The following is a 22,159-nucleotide window of genomic DNA, read 5'->3' as shown; positions in this document are numbered from 1 at the left end:
ATCGAGCTAAAAGCATTTAATTCATACGCCCGATTACGCCATTTTATTCAAACAATACGATGTCTTGCAATAAATTTGCAAAAGTTGTTGAGTTCACTTTCACAAAACTCCGTGCCATTAATATGTACGGAACCTTATACATGTTTTCCTGTTTGATTGTGATAAAAAACTCTTATTGTCTGAAAGTAAGAAAACATTTATGCGGTAAAAAGTATAACAAAACCTTTTTTTTTTTTTTTTTAATATATCATGCACTATCTTTAGAAGGAACAAGAAAAAACTCTCAAGAGATTAGAATGAATGTAGTGTTAATATTGCGCATTTTGTTTGTTAGTAATTAAAATTTATGTATTTTGTTTTTAAAATCGTCAATTTACAAGCCTAAAATTCCTCCTAATGATTGGATGATGACATGTGGAAAAATCAGAGAGCAAAATTAGGAAAGAGAATTAGTGGATACCAAATGCCATCTTCTTAAAATGTTAGAAGAATTTTTAAGCTATTTTGTTGGAGGATTAGTCGTTTTCCAAAATTAAAACCAATCTACTAGACTACTAGTACTAAACACATTAATATGCCAGTATTGTAGTAGTATACTTTTAGTTAGTTCTCCTAAAAAGCAAAGCGCGTCAGTTAATGAAAGAAAGAAACCCTTAAATAGGGGATGATCTTGTAAATCAACCTCAAGTACTCAACTGGTAAAATAATAATTAAATAAGAATAAAACACTACACATAAAAACAAATCTATACATACACACCACATATACTTTACATACAGAGTATACAAACACACATAGAAAGTAAAAAGTCACCGCCCCCCTCCACCACATCTCCGCCATGACCGGTTCCTCCGTTTCCTCTCGCAAGGTAATTCACTATTTCTCCGATTTCATTCTATTCTTTACATCATATTATAATAGCCATCATATATGAATATAAATCTTATACTAATAATTGGTTGGTTGGTTGGGGGTAGATATTAAGCAAAATAGCAACAAATAGACTACAAAAGGAACTGACAGAGTGGCAGATCAATCCACCTTCTGGTTTCTCCCATAAAGTCACCGACAATCTTCAACGGTTTCATTTTCCTCTTAAATTCATTTATTCAATTTTCAGGGTTTTTTTATTTTTTTATTTTCACTATGTGTATGTGTTTTGTGTGTGATAATTATGGTAAAAAAAGGTGGGTGATTGAAGTCAATGGAGCTCAAGGTACTATTTATGCTAATGAAAAATACCAACTTCAAGTCGATTTCCCCGAAAACTATCCCATGGAAGCTCCCCAGGTAGTAGATAGATAGCGGTTTTAGTTTCGTGTTCGTAAACATGGGGTTTATGCAAATTGGGTTTTTGATTTGTTTGGTGATGGGAAATGATGCAGGTTATATTTTTGCATCCTGCGCCGCTTCATCCTCATATCTATAGCAACGGCCATATTTGTTTAGGTAGTTACTTTCACAAGAATGCATTGTTTTTTAAATAATAACTTGTTTTGTTAATCGCCACCCGATTGAGATGATGTTCAAGTTTTTGGGCTGGTAAAATTTATTACTTGGCAATATGATGTTGATTTTATGATGACAATGGTTTTCTGCTTAGATTCTAACTATATTCACATTTATCTGCTTGGTTCGTCAACGTTATATAATGACCCCCTGGCCGAAACGGCGAAACCTAGGCTGTTATATAGACAGATAGCCATATGCCCATATGCTTTACATGGTTTTTTTAAGTTATATTGTGTTTGCATTTCGTTAATTTGACTTTTTAATATTTTTGTGGATGGATTTGTTTTGACATAAGAATGTTGTAATTGGTTGATTTGTTTTGTAGATATTTTATACGATTCGTGGTCACCAGCGATGACTGTTGGATCAATCTGCATTAGCATTCTGTCTATGCTGTCAAGTTCTACAGTGAAGGTTTTATTCTATCTTGGATATGAATTTCTTCTGCACTCACATTCTCATCATCACAAATCATCTTCGAGGAAAATATCTTAAAAATTAGTACGTTAGTAGTACTATTAAGGTGCAACGTGCCTATACATTTAAGAGGTTGTAAAACTCACTCCACAAGGATATAAAGTTAGGAGTTTTTGTCTTTGTGTGGTTAATAACATTAGTACATGCATCCCACCACATTGATAGAAGGTAAGAGGTTAAAAAATAGTATAAACTGTAAGGTGTAGACTGCTAATACCTTCGTCCATGGACCGTGATTTGAGTTGATTTGGGGTTTGTTGGACTAGGCTACGACGTTCTGTCCAAGATGATATAGATATAGTGTGCGAGTATTATAACAGTCTGCAATACTTGTTAATCACTACAAAATATTGGAATCCTGGGCACCCAAATAGATAAGTAAAATTAGCCTAGTCAAAAAGGGAGTCTCCATAAAACGGATTGAAAATAGGAGCTATTGCAGTTTAGTTTAGAGAGGGGAATGAGTCAATTTTTTCCCCTTTATATAGCAAGAACCCACGAACCTTTTGAATTATATGCTGAAGTCGAATGGTATCCTATGTTGTAAGGTTCCATCCTTGGTCAATAGAATTGGGTTTATGTGGCTTTCTTAACTCCATTCATATGAAAACAGGCCAACTCAGGTTGTGTATATGATCACCTGGGAACTGATAAAATTGGATACACAAGGAAATGGGGTGAATGTGACAAAAAGTGTTCTTAAATCTGTTAAAGGGCTTACAACATTCTAATAGTTTTGTTAAAAAATTTAAGTTGTTATTATACATGCAAACGATGAACACAAAGACCCATCCTATTAATACCGTTTGGTATGTATTATACTCGTATAACTGTACATGTCTGTTATTTCAGGAACGCCCAGAAGATAATGATCGCTATGTGAGAAACTGTAAAAATGGTAGATCTCCTAAGGAGACAAGATGGTGGTTCCATGACGATAAAGTTTAATTAAAATGGCACACAACATCTCAATCATTTGATGTTCAAGGGAATTTCTTATTCACATCAGGCGACTGCAAGCATGCAAAGAAAATGAATGATGTGCCACCTCCTTCTCATATCTGTAAATGAAGAGCAAATTTTCTTGTTTGTTTGCTCAAAATGTAAGGATTGACTTACTCTCTTCTATAATATCAAGGTCTTGTACCTATGAAAGTACTTCCCGTAAGTTTTATTTTTGAATCTAAGCGCTTAAATGTAATGAGATTTCAAAGGGGATTATAGATTTGTACCAACAAAATACATTTACTTGGTGTCATTCTTCAATCTGATTGTATAAATCTTTCATTGGGCCTTGTAGATAATGAATATACAAGATAACTCTTGCTAGTAATGCACATAATACACCACCCAGTATGTAAACCATGAAAAAGAAAAGAAATTTACATGCGCACAAATAAAGATTCAGTTTTTCAATTGTTGACCCTCCTGCAAATTCTTCTAATTTCTCCAAGGTTGCCAGTCAATGGAGTTACATTTCCCATCTTGATCATAGACTTCGCAAACTGCTCAAAAAAATCTTCTTGATTCTCGGCATAATGCTTCACCAGATCCATAGTCTGTTGGTTTTGTGTATAGAGGATCTCATCAGAGCTTAACAGGCCTTTTAAAGCTATCAAGTTCTTGTAGTACCCGTTATCGAACTTGGTTGGTGATCCAGGGTCCAAGAAAAACAAGTTTTGATCGCCACCTGATCTTGGGCAGTTGGCACGCAGTTTCGCTGCATATGATTGTTCTAATGCAAAGTCAGGTTGCCCGTTGCCTGTATTGTTGTATAACCTTTGCCTGAAGCTGGTGCACCTAGCATTTCCAATTGTGTGGCTTCCTGCATCACAGTTATTAATTAGCTGCAGTTTTTCTTGAAAAATGATCCAAGGTTTCTTGAGAATGTTTTTTGTGATTGTTGATTGACTAAAAATTACCTGAGAGCGCTACAAAATCGATAATGTCAAGACCCTTGAGTTTGAATTTGGTGAGGATGGTTTGGAAGGTGTTGTTTGGGGCTGGTATATTTTGGTTTGAGCCACTCAGGCTAGCACCAAATGAGTCCCTTCTTCCCAAAGGGACATCCCAACTCGGTCCACCAGTCTGCACAACCAGAACATAAATGTAAGTCAATGGATGGGTCACACAGTTAGATAACGGGTCAAAATAAGCTCACGCCAGACAGTTAGTCATGGCTTGAATTATGTATACTTGGGTTGACATCTTTTCACTAAATTTACCCATTCGACCCACATTACGAATAAAGCTAGTGTTTATGTAAATGAGTAAAAATTGATTCTCAAAGTTATGGTACCAAGACAGTTGAGTCCCTAGCTGCCAAAGCCAAGATATCAGCACAAGAGACTGTTTGTGGGCATGCTTTCTCAATTGCTGATTTAATCTCATCTATGACTTCGAATCCACGAGCAGAATCTCGGTTGGGGACCGATCTCTTTTCACTAGCTATGTTGCCACTGCTATCTAGAAGTATTGATCCATCACATCCCTGCATAATTTGCTACAAACATAAGCGGCACTTGAACACGAACATAATAATAACTTATAAGTCATTTATTCGATAGTTCTTAAAAGTATAGTGTGTAGACATATAAGAACCTTGACAAAACAATCATGGAAATGAAGGCGGAGCAAAGAAGCTGCCATGCGGGCATCTTTTGCAACTGCCTTTGACACAACGGATTTAACAATATCACTTGCTTGTGGGCATGAGAAGTCGTAGAATTGTGGGTAGAGTACACCGGCGGCCCTTGCAGGACGGAAGTAAACTAGAAGAGCCGAAGCCAAAACTACTAAAAGGATTGTATTGTTGATGGGATGAGGCATTGTGGTTTGTTGTGATTAACATAGGGACTTGATTTTGTGTCTTTATAGAGTACATTGGATTGGAATAGTGATTTGGTGAATAAGACTACAGGAGTAGAAGCACCTACTCTACTCTTCACAAGTTTGATTCTCATATCAGGCTAATTAAATGTTTTAATTATATGATCTTTTTAGGATTTATTACTTTAATTAGTCACTGTATATCCATGGCAAAAACTAAACCAGATGGGTTGTTTATTTAAGCAATCATCTAAAATTTGATTGAAAATGGAATTTGCTATTTTACCGAAGTGTTTTCTTTTTTTAAAATCTATTATGTACTTGACATTTCTTCATAAAAGTTTAAAAATATTTATTACTCGTAGTTGTTAATAGTTCTAGCAAATGTTTTTGGAGATAAAAGTATGTTCAACAGACAAATCACAGTACTTCAGGCCTTACTTCATCCAAATCTAATTTAAAACATGTTATAATTTCTTTGGGTCCTTGAAGTGTTGGTAATCATATTCTATTTATTACTTCAAAGTTAAAGTTTTTATAAGTTCCTTGGAGTTTTGGTAATTCTTCCTTGGAGTGTTGGTAATTCTTTTTGTCACTTCATACTTAGCACATATACTTGTGCAAGGCTTTGGAGTGTCGACAACAATTAATATATTCGAGGAAAAAAGACTCTAAAAACTTAATCACAATAGTTTTTAACATGAGAAGTTTTTTTTATAAAGTTGTTTCCCACATAAGATATAAAAAAAACTTTCTCCATCTATCTATATCTATACTTATATATAAGAAATAGTCCACTTTATTTATAAAAATGTTATATCTAAAATACCCCTTTCCCTTTCTTTAAATCTATCTTCTTCTTTTTCACCAATTTAATTATTTCCACTAATATACCCTTAATGAAATAAATTATACAACCGGTCCTTTGACACTTAAAGTAATTACACTAACCATTATATTATTTATATTTACATTAATAACCTACCAGCATTGTACCCGCGCGATGCGGCGACGGTTTGATGGTAACGACGATTGGTGGTGGTGACAACGGTTATTGTGGTGACGGACTGTTGTTGGTGGTCGGTGTAAGTAATTGATGTAAATGGGGTAGTTGAGATATTTTAGAATATAGGGATTGATAATGTAAATGGTATTTTAGAATACATACAACTAGTTATAGTCAAAAACCACCAGTTAGGGTTTAACAAAAATGAGCACTTCATGTCAACATCTTCCTCCCTCCCCCAAAACCCCTAAAAAATGGCGATTCACATACGAATCAAATTCACACATCCCCGTTCTCCGATTATACATTTTCAATCACACCGACAACATCAATCCATCCTCTGAATTCACCAATCTAAACGCCACTATTTTATTCGATAAATCCTTACTCCAACTAACTTGGGTCCACAATGATCAAACTACATCTATTTGGGTCCCTATTCCCCGGGTTTTGATTGACCCGGATTCCCCGATTAGTTTACGAGCTCTCGATGATCACGTTGAAGTCAAATTTGTTCTGCTTCTTCCTGTTGACCATCCACTTGTTTCCAATTTTCACTTTGAGGATACTTCAGCTGAAAATGATCAGTTTCAACCCCTTCAGCTGGATTCCGGTAATACATATATTTTTTGTATCTATTTCTGTACAATGTGAATAGAGTTGTGTAGAAATTTTAGCTTTATGGTTCGTATGGAATTGTTATGTATAACATTTATTATTTTGTGGCCCGAATATATATATATCTATCACTTATCCGTTATCTCGTTACGATTCAGATCTTAAGAGGCTGACTTGGTGCGGGGAGACGTACTTTTACTGTAGAGGTTGCTCTACCCAGTTATCGAGAGCTGTTCGGTAGGGGATTTTTTAATTTGTACTTTGACTTAAACACTTTCACACACAGAGAGTGTTATTGACCTGATAGTGAATATCACGTATGCAGAACTTTCAAGGAAATGCCGTCTGTTAATTGGCGTGAGGCAGCTGATAACTGGTTTGGGACGTGCTGCTGTTCTTTTGGTGGTGTAAGCGAGAAACTGGTAGCGAAATTTGCCGACTCGTATACATGTTCATCTGGCATGTGCCTATTAAGCGTGACTTCTGTTGTTCTCTGCAAGGATGACTTAATAGGATATAAATTTCCGGATAACGTTGAAGTTCATAAGTCTCAAGAGTTTATTGGGATTAACGGTTTAGATAAATTTGAAACCTTGACGATTAATCATGGTAGTGAAAATGAATGCTGCCATGTTAATGCAGACGAAGACCAAACACCATATTATACAAGCGAGGTATTAGCAAACAAGGCTAGTCTTCTCAATGGCCTTATTGGAAATAGCTTTATGGTCACATCCCCTTATCTTTCAAAAGACATCAAATGGAGTGAAATTTTATGTCCTAATTGTTCATGTCTTCTTGGAGCATATCCACATGATAATATTGATGAGCCTTTAAAGGGTTCCCCATTGAATGATGGTATTCACTTGTTTAAATGTTTTATATCTACTTGCTTGCCAGTTGGAGGTCCAACAGACTTGTTTAGGTAAGTGTAGAATATATCTTACATGTTATAAGCTATAAAATATCATAACATATATATATATATATATATATATATATTAGGCTTTACGGTTTCAATCTGGCAGGAATTACACTTTGGAGAGGATGTTCACTAGCCATTTGTTGGAAAGCGCAAAAGATGAACTCTCGTTCCGAACTGTAGTTAGGAATCTGCAGACCAGATCTCCAATGTTGCAAATTGTTCTTTTGAACCCAAACTCATGGTGCTCATTTGGGAATTGTATTGATGCAATGATACCAATTCCCAATATTCTTATGTATCCAATGATTAAAGTACTATTTTCAGACTGTACTGACAACACTGAGTTTCAGTCAAGGTTTGTTTCCCAAATCGTCTCTTAAATGTGTTTTTTACCTTTTCAGTTTACTAGTAAGGATACCCCTGCTAAGAGAGAATTTTGGATCTTATGCAGGAAGTTAGATGAATGGGCTTCTAAGAATCAAGTTGATGATGTTTACATGCTGACATCAAAAGCATTAGCAGAATCATTGAAGGTAGCTAACAGTATGCTTCCGTCTTCACATGCATGTCTTCAGGGTTTGTCTTTATCTTTCTTGCGGATGTAATGAACAGTAACATACAAATTTTAGGACTTAAGAGTTAGAATGGAACTATAACTTTTTTAGTAGGTAAATTTACAGTTAGAAGGTAAATTTTAGTGTTTGGTTTATTGTTGTGAAGCTACCCCATGACAGAGATTGTAGTCCTAGATGGTTGGGGATCTGACGTTAGAATTCATGAGACAAGGATTCTTGAAGAGTCATAATGTAAAAAAAAAGGGTAATGGAGGGAACCCTAGCCCCGGTACCACAATTGAAGAGGCATAATGTATTACTATGCTAACTACGTAACCTCAAAGTCACTACTATTATTGTTTTATTTAACAGATGATCTTTATAGTTTATAAGCTGTTAAGCTTGTGCCCTCTGTTATTTTAAGTAGAGTACTTGAGACTTTAAGCCATGATTTACATACTAGTAGATTGTAGCTATCCATACTTTCACAAACCACACTTATGACCTATGTGCATTTGCGTAAGAATCTGGCGTGTTTCGAAGAGTTTATGGAGCATGGCTAGCAGCCATGCGTAGGAGACGGTATATTTGCAAAATGTTGGTAACCAGAAACTCTTACTGAAACATACTAGTATATTTCTAATACACAGTTCAGCTGTTTTTTCTAACTTAAATGGCTCCATGGTTGCTTTGCTTATCTCGTAGAGATGACAAGATGGGTGGGTTGGGTAACGGGCCATTACGGGCTCAGTTTGAAAATGGTTGATGCGGGTTCCAGTTGGGTTAACGCATAAACACTTCCATGTCCAAATATAAAATGAATTATATAAAATAAATCTGTTGATTAAGGCTTACAATAATAAGTTATATATCTTTACTCCTATTATTATAGCCGATTCAGGTGGTTTTATGTATTTCACTGTTTTATATAGACATTTGGTCACTTTCAACCCGCTACCATTTTAGCTGAGCTTTTACGATTTAACCTGTCATAGGTAAAACACACCCAAAATGACCCATATATAAGTGAAAAATCGCACCTTCATTTTGAAGTTCAGCATTGTGAAGAACCAGGATGCCTTTTGGGATCATGTACCAATGACCCATTTTGTACCTCTTTAGGACTCGCAAAAAGCTATAATGTGCAAAAATTGCTTTATTTTTTGTTTCTTTCAATTTGGCTCAAAAGTTTTGTACCAGTTTTGGTCTACAACATTGTCTAAAGGAAATGCTGAAAATTTTTTGGCAGCAATTGCAAGGTGCAACCCACACTTGCTTGAATTTTATTTAGCTTGTTTGCCGTTTGGTAAAAATCTTCAAGAAAACATGGGGTGCAATTACTTTTATATATTTCAACACATGCATCTGTAATCAGTTTCAAAAAGTGTAGGTCAAAATGACACAACTGTTATTTTGACTTCTCAAATAAGCCGAGGCAATGACACGGAGGGAAGTTTTTTATCATTGTAATTTATGGTTTGATAGTAGTTTTCTTTTTGAAGCATTTATTGGATGACCATGAGGCATGGTGGCAGAAAAGGGGGTTTACTTTTTTAATTGTGAAGCTGACAGTTTGACAATATCTTATTGTTGATTTTGTGCCTTTTTAGCTTTTTGTAAAGCTTCACAAGTCAATGCCTTAACCAAAGATAAGATGGATCTATGCTCTATCTTTTGGTAATGTGGTATACTAGTAGCCACTTGGGACCGTATCTAATGTGCCAACACAACGAGTATCAATTATCTTAACCACACTTGTTCAGTGTACATCATATTAGTAAACTGATGTATGGTAATTGCATGCTTAACATAGCTGATTAGTTACAATCTGCAGCCTCACTATCTATCGAACCTTGAATGGCAAAGCCAAAGGGTTACTGACTAAGGCTGTCTACGTCAATTATTGAATAGCCAATAGTAATCCTTGCTTTCATTTGCTCTTTATAAGGTCAGTTGCAATTACTTCTTAATCTCTTCTGATCAAGAATATATTCTGTAAGTCTATCTGGGGTTTTTAATGAATGTGTTGAGACTTGACCTTTCCATGGTCCACACGCTTGTCCTTTTGACATGAGGCTTAAACGATTCCCACTTGAATAGAGATATGCTCGAATTTGTTGGATTTTGTGGTGCTATTCTGAGCAGGTGGCTATAAATAGGACCTTGACAAACCGTCAGAAATTGTCATTGTAAGCTCATAACAATAAATCGAGTGGCTCAACATATGGTAGCAGAACAAGAGAAAGTTTTGTTTGGTAGCCAAGGATGACTTGCCTGTTTCTTCTTTTCAAGGGTTTTGATGATTTGAGACCCTTGTTTGGTTGGTTATCAGGCAGTCTCCTTGGCTAACCTGACAATCTTTCTCTCCCAAGCCAACCATGTTCTTTAGTTATTTCTTTTTTGAACAGCATGTTCTTTAGTAATTTATTGCAGTACTATGGTTTATATTATCGAGTTCATTTGAGAGATTGTGTGACTGAATGTATGGTATCAGAGTAAGAGATAGGTTGTTTGGTAGCCAAGGATGACTTGCCTGTTTCTCCATTTCAAAGGGTCCAGTCTTTCAAATTGATGATATTAGACCCTTGTTTTGTTGGTTATCAGGCAGTCTCCTTGGCTAACCTGACAACTTCTCTCTCAAGCTAAACTGGTTCCTGTCTCATTATTTATCAAATGATGATTGGGAAATTTCTTCTACATTTGACTGTACATTCACAAAACATTTTCCTGAAATGCCCAGGTGAGAGTTTTTATAAAGTTTTCCCTGTCAAAATGATGGGTTTCTTTTGTCATCCATGCTAACTTCTTTGGTGTATGTCAATATGGACTATCGGACTCGTGGGGGAGGACTAAGTTATATCATCTGTCTTGTTTATGCTTAGTCTATATAGTAATACCCATTCATTAGGAATGACATCCTGGCTAAACAAGAATTGTGTCTTGTCAACCACTAGGGTGGCAGGTTCATCGGTAAGGACTTGCTCCTCTCAATGTAGAGGTCACAAATATATTTCTTCATAAACCTCCTAGAGACCATGGATGTTGACCTGCTATGACTCTGGCCTTGCAAAGTAAGTCATTTTAGGATTAGTTTGCTTGCAAAGCGAGTGTGATCACCCAAGTTTGTAAAAGGCCAAAAAAAAGATCATGTCTTGTGCATCATTGCACATGTTTGTATCATGAGTCGGTTACGATAATACCAGGCGTTGTACCAATTTTTTTTTGTCTCACTTGATGAGTTAGATGGTGAATGCGATCACTAACTGCCATGCGACAGAATTCAATGGTGGATCCTAGGTACTCTCCAAGTCTCAACCAAGTAAACAGCCAAACAGGGTTCAGTTCTCATTTACTAGGATGTAGGGCGTGTGAAGTTGCAAAAACATATCATAAAATGTGTTTGTTATATTGTATCTTCCGATTTATTCAAATATATATCGAGATTATACTTGCACCGTTAGAGTTTAATGTCATATACTAAAATACTAATATTAATGGTGGTGTGTATACTGTAAAACATGGACATGCAAGTATAGGGAAATAGCATTAAAAAGGTGGGAACTTTTGATATCTACTGATCCAAATAATTCTAAAATGATGTTTCTGCCATACCTAAATAGAGTATAAACTTTTGATCCAAGATGACCTTATTATAACATTTATGAGTAGGTTAAGACTAAATTACATGGATAATCTGTGATGGGAAATTTTGATTCTAACTTCTTCTAATCTATATTTTTCATTTTATTATTTTATTTCAAGGATAATTACAAGCAGAGATGTTTAAAAAAAAAAAAAAAAGATGCATAAATAAAACATAAAAACTTTTGTCATGTAGAGACAAAAATGAAAAGTATGTTCGTTTTTTCCTCGATAGTGATGGTGATTGGTAGTGAATGGTGGAGATGAAAAACCAGTTGTGGCAAAGTATGTGTTAGAGTAAACTCCTATATGGACTGTTAGTTATTCATAAGTGATCCCTTAATTGACTCAACACCTTGATTAGTAAGTGAATAGCAATATGAGATGTCAATCAAAAGTAGTGAAGTCATGTGATAAAACAAGCCCCATTTATATATTGTAAGCAGTACAATCTCAATTTGATCACCACTAAATCACCAAATGTCAAACTAACAGTAACTTAAAAATGATGACCAACTTAAGCTGTGTAGCAAGGACCTGTTTGAAGCTTTTAGAAGTTTCAAACCTATAAGAAAAAAATCTTATGAAGTAAAAAGTTTTCTTTTTATTACAAGAACTTGAAGATTTTAGTTCGAACAAAAACTTTTGATTTAGAAACTACATATATAAACAAGCTAACTAAATTTTAATGGAGCTTTTGGACAATTATATTATATCGATGTCCCTCTTAATTCAAATAAATATCTAACTTTTTTTTTTTGAAAAGTAAACTACCACCAATTAGGTAGAGTGGCTAACTATACAACCAAAGAATTATAATATATCGAACTTACACCAATTTTCCCACGAAATCTAGCAATTTTTGCTTCTATTCCTGTACCAATTAATTCCATTATTAATTATTGGTTTTAGACTTTTAGTAATTAAATTATGTTCTAAATTTTATATATGTTGACATCAATTATCAACTAGTTTTGCCAAACATACTCATATACGGCAAAGAAAGAAAGCATAAATAAATGGCATTATATCGTATACTTAAGTTGAAAGAAATCGATACTCCCCAAAATCATGTTTATCTGGGCCGGGCTGTTTTGGTCTGGTGTATGTATTACGCCCATATGTAAGAATGTTATTTAAAGACTGAAAGATCACTCGAATAAGGTCGTATTAGCCAAATTAGGAAAAGGCAATAATGAGGGTCTTGATTTAAAAGGTCAGTTGAAATTCTTCTTCATTGACTACCGAACAAAATCTCCACTTACAGGAATATATTCTCTAATTCTATTCTATATGCTTGATCAGGTTGTCTTCATAATATTGTGTCGAGACCCTTTCCATGGTCCACATGCACGTCCAAGATACATATATATCGCTTATACAATGCCACTTGAATAGAGAAAAATGATTGAATTCCATTAGAATCTTTTTGGTGCTATTCATTCTGATCAGTTGGCTATAAATATGACCTTGACCAACATTAGGAGTTGTCTCACCTAGAAACTCAATGTATGGTAATGGTAGCAAGACAAGATAGAGTATTGTTTGGTAGCCAAGGATGACTTGCCTGTTTCTTCTTTTCAAAGGGTTTCGATGATTTGATCGAGACCCTTGTTTTGTTGGTTATCAGGCAGTCTCCTTGGCTAACCCGACAATCACTTATCTCTTATACCAAGCCTTCATGCACCTACGTTGGCCATATATGTATTTATGTATTTGGAATTAGATAGATTAAGTATTGTTGAAAATGAACGGTATTCTTCCTCCACATGTATCGACGGTGAGAGTTTTGTCATTTTGATTACACTGTTCGTTATTTCCTTTCTCGATTCGTTTTCTGTCACAACCATTACCTCCACCTTCAAACAACTTAACAAACATATGTAGTTGTATGTTGTGACATTTGCCCAAAAAGCCTAGAGCGGAAATGGGCTTTTTACCTCTGCAGTGAAAGAGAAGAGGTAACAATTTCAACCCATGCACCTACAGATTAATCTATTCGGGTCATGTTTTTATCTACGATGGGTCAAATTGGTTAACCTAAACATTTTCACATTAAGAGGATACGGGTCAATGATTAAAAGTTATATCACTTAGCTTGTGAAATTATTATTGGTTTTCAAGATATTAGATTTGGGTTGAGAAGAGTCCATTTTGCTTTATGTAACATCACTTCCTGGTTGCAAGCATCATCAAGCGTACTGTTAGCTTGAAGATGGCTTCTTTGAAGTTTAAATCCTCGGCGGCTGATGTGCATCTGTTGGACGTATGGAACTTATCTAAATCCAACATTGTTTAGCCATTTTATTATTATTTTCTTCCTGCCTTATGTTTTGTTGAGTGTAATGTAGGATAGGTGTTGGTTATGCTATTTAGCTTGTTATTTATGCATATATAACACTTGTAAACGGGTTCAGTTCAATAAACAGTGTCCGTTGACGGAATATCTAATCTAGTAGGATATTACAGGAGATTTGCTAAAATAAAGGCGTGAGTGGGTACTGTTTCCGATGTCTTTTAGCAAAAACATAAAGAAAGAAAACACGATAGATCTATTGACCGAATGTCTAAAAGGATTATAAAATGGATTGGATGGAATGACGTTTGATTACTAACTTGAGGAAAACTAAAAAAAAAAGAAAAAGAAGCCAGATTGTTCATAAGAAGTATATATGTTATAATCAAACACAAGCTTATCGATCACATAACACATATCCATATATGGAGATTGAAGCATGTCCTCCAGATCCCAACGATTAAGACAATTTCACATAGAAAATCAACTTCCAAACAGCATTACTGCTTACCAAATGGGGTTCGGTAAGATCGAAATATATGTTGCATCATTGATCATACACTCTGATACATGTATGTGGATGAATCTTCCTGCATGCTCGTTCCTTAAGGAAACTGGCCGACTATGGGGTTACACACACGTTCCAGTTTCTTCTTCTTACCAGCTGTCACGTTAGTTTCTGCTAGCTTATTTAACTCAAGCCACTGCATTGCCTTCTCAACCACATCATCCATCTTCTTCAAATTACTCTGACTTAGCCTATTCCTGATGTCGCCGTCCTTCATTTTTGTTTTTATCACATAAATGTAATCTTCCAATGCATTATAGGCGTCCACTTTCTTTTTGTACTCTTGATCCTCGTATTTGTATCTTTCCGCTTCTTCCAACATGTCCTCAATTTCTTTCTTACCGAGTCTCATGCTATTGATCTTGATCGTGATGTTGTTATTTTGACCAGTCAAGGGTTCCTCCGCGGACACATTCAAAATACCATCAGCATCAACGACAAAACTTACTCTTGCCTGTGTAACACGCTTAGGAGCACGAGGGATGTTGGAAAGTTCAAATTCACCGAGAAACTTGTTGTCTGTCGATCTACTTCTCTCGCCTTGATAAACCTTAAACAGTATATCAGATTGGTAGTCATAAGAGGTCCCATACATCTGCTCCTTTGTAACAGGTATCGGTGTGTTTCTAGGGATCACGGTACTCATAACTTCTCCAACTGTCTCCACACCAAGTGAAAGAGGGGTGACATCCAACAATGTCAAATCTCGCACCAATTCATTTCCCTGGCCGCTCAAGTGTGCAGCCAAAACGGCGGCACCATAAGCAACAGCCTCATCCGGATTAATTGTCTTGCAGAGGTCCTTGCCATCAAAAAAGTCCTGCAGCATTCTTTGAACCTTAGGTATACGTGTTGACCCTCCAACAATAACCACCTCGTCAACCTTGTTTTTCTCCACTTTCGCATCCTCCAGGCATCTTTCCACAGTTTCCATACACTTATTAAAGAAATCCATATTTAGCTCTTCAAATTTGGCCCGGGTTATTTTGGATGAAAAATCAATACCGTCATACAAGCAGTCAATATCTATAAAAGTCTGAGTTGTGGAGGAAAGAATCCTCTTAGCTTTCTCTGAAGCAACCCTCAACCTCCCCAACGCTCTAGAATTCATGCTGATATCTTTCTTGTATTTCCTGTTGAATTCTGCAACAAAGTATTCCACCATTCGGTTATCAAAATCCTCACCACCCAGATGGGTGTCACCACCAGCAGCTTTCACCTCAAACCTGCCGTTGTCAATTGTGAGTAGAGAGACATCAAATGTACCACCTCCCAAATCAAAGATAAGCACATTTATTTCAGAAGCTATGGTAGCTTTCTTGTGTAGCCCATAAGCAATTGCAGCTGCTGTAGGTTCGTTTAGCAAACGCAGGACATCAAGGCCTGCAACAGTAGCGGCATCCTTTGTTGATTGACGTTGTGAATCGTCAAAGTAAGCTGGGACAGTTATTACTGCCACTTCCACGTTAGTGTTAAGGTATGCATTAGCTACTGCTTTCATTTTGGTAAGGACCATAGAAGAAATTTCTTCAGCGGCAAACTGCTTCTTTATACCTTTGTGTGTGACTACGATCATTGGCTTACCACATTGGCCTTCTACAACTTTGAAAGGCCAAACTTTCATGTCGTCCTGCACAGTTGCATCACCATACCTCCTTCCAATCAACCGTTTAGCGTCTGAAACGTTCAAACAACAAAAGTTGCATATGGGCCTTAGATCAGATTTAAATGTAAAAAATCAAACTCATGTCTTTCAAATTAATTCTGACTCAAGTCAAGCACATCATATAAGGAACCTAAAAATCAAGCTATACTATCTTTCATTTTCACCTAAATTAATTATGTAGGGTTAACCTTGTAAGTTGTCGAGATTGATTGTTGTCTGAATGGTGTAACCTATAAGACAACAAAGTTCCAGGATGCCTTGTCAGCCTCGATGATGATCTCTGGCTATCGGAATTTTTTATGATCCTAGAACTATAAATATATCTCATATATGTATTTCGTAAACAATGTGATCTCTAGTTAGCAGGGGTGTCTTAAGCCCTTTTGAAGGTTGAAGACAAACTGTTAAAAATGAGGCCATCTCGAATAAACGAATTACATATTGATTAATTCTTTATTGACAACTTCTAAACTTTTTGGATAAAATGTCTTGATTCCACTTGAACCATAGTAGATTTATCTAATCTTTATATTACATTGTTGATTAAAAATAGCTTCTTTTAATAATATTAGTTCTTAGACACTTAAATTTGTATACACAATATATGCATTTAGAAAAGAATTACATGTGTAGTGATGCACTGATGGTCTGATGCTTAGTCCTAAAACACCAAACTAAATTTCACAAGTATATGTATGACATACAAATCATCAATAGATAAAGTGGTATACTGGTACCCACCATTACAAATATATATAGTTTGGGCCTACATGTGATGTTGAGAGACGTGAGTTCGATCATTAAGGATACTCAAATTACGTAGATATTAAGTGAATGTATTTTACCAGCATCATAACTCTTATAAGGTGAGATGATGAAGATCCAATGTAGTTTCTAGGACAAGGTATTTCCTTTACCTATTTTTTTTTAAAATGATATATATGACATGTTCATATGACAATAAAACTATATACTTTAGAATTTAAAGACAAACATAATTGTTAATAAGACCCTAAATACATAGTTAGAAACATATATAGGTCAATACTTGAAACATATTTTGACCATGTAGTAGTACAGTACGCCGCAACTCTTACTTTTATTAGCTAAACAATTATTAACAATTTTAAGTGGAATTGACTAATCTGATATATTATCCCTGTTGATATGAGTGCATCTATGTGTTGGAAATTTTATGTAATAACATAGAATATCCAAGTTAATAGATATGTTAAAAGGAGTTGAAAGAATAATTAATTAATGTGTGTCCCACATTGGTAGAAGAATAAACATTAAGTATGTTTATAAGGAGAAGTGTTGGAGGAATTATAATTCCTTATAAGGGGCTACACCCCAAGTGAGCTAGGTGCGAAGCACCCGACGCACCCGAGCCCGAGACCGGGGGCGTGGGCGATGAGGCTTAATGTGGCGTTTTAGTGGTGCATGGCTTGATTATGGCTCAGTGGGTAGTTGTATATGGCTCAGTGGGTGGTCTTATTCTAGGCCTTGCACCTGGCAGGACACTTGACTTATCCACTAACCAGTTTATATGTATATAAACTATACTTAGTGGTGTTTTGGTAGTTCAGCAACAACAGAAACACTCTCTCAAACTGGATCATCAACCAGATTTTCTTTCATTTTCTTCATTTCGTTTTGTTCTTGAAGGTATAATTCCGGGTTGTGGTTAACTCCGGCAGTACAATCTGCTTTGGCTGTTGTACCCTGGGAAACTGTCGGGTTCACTTGGGTGGCCCGAAATCAGTTTTAAGGGACCTTGGTTTAACCATATCCTCAGCCCGTTTTTTGCCTTTCTTTCTATTTCTGTTATGTTCTTTATTTGTATTCTTGTATTGTTTAGTAGTACTTAATTGTTGTAATTTAATTATTGTAATTTGAATGTATCTTCAATAAAATTGTTGTTTTCTTGAATGGTGTCCAACAATATCTATGTTTATCCAAACAAGAAGCCGATAGAGAAATGTATGCAATATATACGTACCAAAAACGGTGTTGAGGGGGTTGACAGAGGCTTGGTTCTTGGCAGCATCACCGATCAAACGCTCGACATCATTAAAAGCAACAATGGAAGGAGTGGTCATGTTGCCCTGTTCATTTGCTATTATTTCAACCCGTTCATGTTGCCAAACGGCTACACATGAATATGTTGTTCCTAAATCTATCCCGATCGCTTGTCTTCCCGCCATTATTTTACTTTAATTTTTACTTTTAAAATTAATAATTCACCCTTGATCAACGGGCAACTTCACAATATACAGACAGGGATATGGACGGCAAAATCAACCGGAGCTAAAGAAAGATATTTTAATTACAAAAATATGATAAGTGTACCCATATATATAAAAAAGTACTAGTATTAATTTACGTACCAAATTAATAAATAGTGGTAACTTTTGAAAAGAAGACCTTTTTCTTTTGCTTTTTGAACAACTGAATTAAATCGAATCCAATCGATGCGATCATGCGAAGGATACTTTACTTCAGGATATCACCAAACAACTACTATATTTTATTTGGTGCTCAAACCACAAACCATTTCAATGTGATCATGTCCCACAGTATTCAATTATTCTCTTGCTAGTTTCAAAAACCATTCATCAGCTCAAACCAATATTTTAAATATCGGTTTTTGAGTTGAACCGGAAAACTTTCGGGGCCTTCGAATCGAACATTGGCTCATACTACTAAACTTTACCCACCTATTTTGCTCTCTATAACCAAACACTAATGAAACTTAAATATACATGTCTAAGGTGTATTCATATTTATGTTATAAAGCAAATTCCCCCTCTAAATTTTAAGTTTCAAAATTTACTTTCCCCCTATCTTTTATATATAAAATAACTATAAATATCATTTCTCCCTCCATAAATCTCAACCAATCATTTTTTTTTCTTTCCTCCATAAATCATTTATTACTCCAATTCATTCAAAATATTTTATTTCAAAAACCGTACATCGATAAATTATAAAAATTATGTGGGTGTTCTTAAAATTTCATGCTCTTTCATTTAGAGATGTCATTCGATATACTATCGACGAATTTTTATATTCGAGGGCGGAACCCGTATAGTTAAGGCATTAGGCTATCACACTCTATTACCTATCACACTTTATGACCTATCACCCCCACCATCTCACCGCCGCAACGCACGAGTACTTACTATCGTAATTAACTTAAACACGTATAATCTACTCTCCATCTTCGTTCTCTTTTCTTATATCCATCATCAATTTGACAATGTGTCTTGATCGCTTTATTAGATTTGTTGAACATCACTGAATTCAAAAATCTTTAATAAACTGAAACTTTATTTGAAGTACGAACATAATGCAAATTACTCCATATGATTATGACATAGTCAGAGCTACATTGTTCATAAGAAGTACTCGATCGTATATATGTTGATCAAACACAAGCTTATCCCATAGCACATATATAGTTGCAGATCCATATAAAAATGGAGATTAGAGTATGTATGTATTTCAGGTCCTAAAAAACAAGAGAGCTTCAATATATCACACGCAAAACAGCATAAATGCTTACTAATTAAATGACACAAACAGGGTTACACAAACAGCATCATTGATCAAGTGAAAGAGGGGTGCCATCCAACAATGTCAAACCTCGCACCATTTGACTTCCCTGGCCGCCAATATGTGCAGCCAAAACAGCGGCACCATAAGCAACAGCCTCATCCGGATTAATTGTCTGGCAGAGGTCCTTACCATCAAAAAAGTCTTGCAACATTCTTTGAACCTTAGGAATACGTGTTGACCCTCCAACAATAACCACCTCGTCAACCCTGTCTTTTTCCACTTTCGCATCCTCCAGACACCTTTCCACAGTTTCCATACACTTATCAAAGAGATCCATATTTAGGTCCTCAAATTTAGACCTGGTTATCATTGATGAAAAATCAATACCATCATACAAGCAGTCAATACTTATAAAAGTCTGAGTTGTGGAGGAAAGAATCCTTTTTGCTTTCTCTGAAGCAACACTCAACCTCCACATCGCTTTAAAATTCCTGCTAATATCTTTCTTGTATTTCCTGTTGAACTCTGCAACAAAGTATTCCACCATTCGATTATCAAAATCCTCACCACCCAGATGGGTGTCCCCACCTGCAGCTTTCACCTCAAACCTGCCGTTGTCAATGGTGAGTAGAGAGACATCAAACGTACCACCTCCCAAATCAAAGATAAGCACGTTTCTTTCAGAAGCTATGGTAGCTTTCTCGTGTAGCCCATAAGCAATTGCAGCTGCTGTAGGTTCGTTCAGCAAACGCAGAACATCAAGGCCAGCAACAGTAGCAGCATCCTTTGTTGATTGACGTTGTGAATCGTCAAAATAAGCAGGGATAGTTATCACTACCGCTTTCACGTTAGTGTTAAGGTATGCATCAGCTACTGCTTTCATTTTGGTAAGAACCATAGAAGAAATTTCTTCAGCAGCAAACTGCTTCTCAACACCCTTGTATGTGACTACGATCATAGGCTTACCACATTGGCCTTCTACAACTTTGAAAGGCCAAACTTTCATGTCGCCCTGCACAGTGGGATCACCATACCTCCTTCCAATCAACCGTTGAGCATCTGAAATATTCAAAAAAGGAGAAGGTTAATTCAGATATAAGAAAAATGTTTAGTGATGCATAGTCGTAAAACACCAACCTAAATATAAGACTAGAGAGCTGAGACAAATGACAAATACAAAAAGAAATTAAAGATAAGGGATCAAGTATTGAATGAATTAGGCCTATTTTTAATGATGTTCCTGGTGCATTGTTGTGCTAGGATAATTCTTTTATACCATTAATACTTTGAGCCATGTTTTTTTAAGTAGGAGATGATCCGTGCACCGGCCACATAAAGTCATAAACTCCTCATTACATACACCATAACTATTATGTTAATATGGCTGTACAAGATTGTATAATACAAACCACCTCCCTTCTACAAAAAAAAAAAAAAAAAAGAAAAAAAAAGAAGGAATTTCTATGTATAAATTTCTAAATTATATGTATGAGTATGACATGTTGATAGGAGTATAGGACAATAGAATCATCTACGTTAAACATAAACATATATATAATTGTTAACAGGACCCCAAAAACATGTTGAGAAACAACACAATTGTTCAATTCGAAACCGATTGTGACCAATTATAAACTCGAGTTGATCAAGTTTAGACCAAACTAACTTATGCGCCGGCCAGTAACCTGTAATCTGATTTTGCCATGCAGCGGAAAGCATAATTAATTAAGAGATGGAGAAGATCGAAAACTAAAAATAGCTTAACTAGTCAGCTAATAAAACTCCTAACCAAAAGGGCTTAATTAATTAGCTAGTTAGATTTTTCAAACTTAAAAGTGTAATATGTAAATATTCAAACAATATATAAACAGATCAAATAATGTACGTAAAATACCAAAAACAGTGTTGGCGGAGTTGACGTAGGATTGGTATATAGCAGCATCGCCGATCAGAAGCTTGGTATCGTCAAAGGCAACAACTGAAGGAGTGGTGAGGTTACCCTGTTCATTTGCTATTATTACAACCCGTTCGTGTTGCCAAACACCAACACACGAATATGTTGTCCCTAAATCTATTCCGATCGCCACTTGTCTACTTCCCGCCATTACTATCGATCAGAACGGCAAATACACAGAGGTAGGTACGTCGAAACTTTTTTAGATAGATAAAATTGATGGGGTTTTGTGCCGTTTAAATATTTGTATACTTACCATAAAATATTCCTGATATGGAAAGTACAACTTTTTTATATGCTTTGTTTAGCATTTGCCATATTTAATTATATTAATTTGATACGTATGTATAAATATATGTTTCCTATTGTAATTCAAATTACTTGAAAAATAAGCAATGTAATGGAAAAAACTTAATTCTATTATAAATAATACATAGTTTTTAGCCAAATTAGGAAAAGACCCATTTGTAAGAATGTTATTTAAAGTCTGAAAGATCATTGTCGTATTAGCCAAATTAGGAAATTAAAGACAATTAATATATAATAAGTC

General features: G+C 35.6%; 4 protein-coding genes across 4 annotated transcripts; 2 read left to right on the top strand and 2 right to left on the bottom strand.

Moving 5' to 3' along the window:
• Positions 1–743: 743 nt before the first annotated feature.
• LOC122587287 (probable ubiquitin-conjugating enzyme E2 16) lies at positions 744–3,256 on the top strand. Its single transcript, XM_043759410.1, has 6 exons — positions 744–869; positions 979–1,082; positions 1,189–1,291; positions 1,387–1,450; positions 1,839–1,927; positions 2,843–3,256. Exons 1-6 carry the CDS (start codon positions 840–842, stop codon positions 2,936–2,938), a joined length of 486 nt encoding a protein of 161 aa, XP_043615345.1. The 5' UTR covers positions 744–839; the 3' UTR covers positions 2,939–3,256.
• A 38-nt stretch (positions 3,257–3,294) lies between these two features.
• LOC122587286 (peroxidase 72-like) lies at positions 3,295–4,819 on the bottom strand. The gene is made up of 4 exons (XM_043759409.1): positions 4,592–4,819; positions 4,290–4,481; positions 3,913–4,078; positions 3,295–3,815 (listed from the first exon to the last, which is right to left on the bottom strand). The coding sequence occupies exons 1-4, from the start codon at positions 4,817–4,819 to the stop codon at positions 3,403–3,405; spliced, it is 999 nt and encodes a 332-aa protein (XP_043615344.1). The 3' UTR covers positions 3,295–3,402.
• A 1,205-nt stretch (positions 4,820–6,024) lies between these two features.
• On the top strand, positions 6,025–8,291 carry LOC122589498. Its single transcript, XM_043761793.1, has 5 exons — positions 6,025–6,438; positions 6,602–6,680; positions 6,769–7,368; positions 7,472–7,723; positions 7,820–8,291. The coding sequence occupies exons 1-5, from the start codon at positions 6,030–6,032 to the stop codon at positions 7,971–7,973; spliced, it is 1,494 nt and encodes a 497-aa protein (XP_043617728.1). The 5' UTR covers positions 6,025–6,029; the 3' UTR covers positions 7,974–8,291.
• Positions 8,292–14,148: 5,857 nt separating this feature from the next.
• LOC122587147 (heat shock 70 kDa protein 18-like) lies at positions 14,149–21,760 on the bottom strand. Its single transcript, XM_043759236.1, has 4 exons — positions 21,550–21,760; positions 19,707–20,714; positions 18,097–18,288; positions 14,149–16,105 (listed from the first exon to the last, which is right to left on the bottom strand). The coding sequence occupies exons 1-4, from the start codon at positions 21,758–21,760 to the stop codon at positions 14,466–14,468; spliced, it is 3,051 nt and encodes a 1,016-aa protein (XP_043615171.1). The 3' UTR covers positions 14,149–14,465.
• Between the last annotated feature and the right edge of the window lie 399 nt (positions 21,761–22,159).

Source organism: Erigeron canadensis, chromosome 2, assembly GCF_010389155.1.
Source record: "Erigeron canadensis isolate Cc75 chromosome 2, C_canadensis_v1, whole genome shotgun sequence".
Classification (NCBI taxonomy): Eukaryota; Viridiplantae; Streptophyta; class Magnoliopsida; order Asterales; family Asteraceae; genus Erigeron; species Erigeron canadensis.
This window is presented reverse-complemented; position numbering and strand designations above follow the sequence as displayed.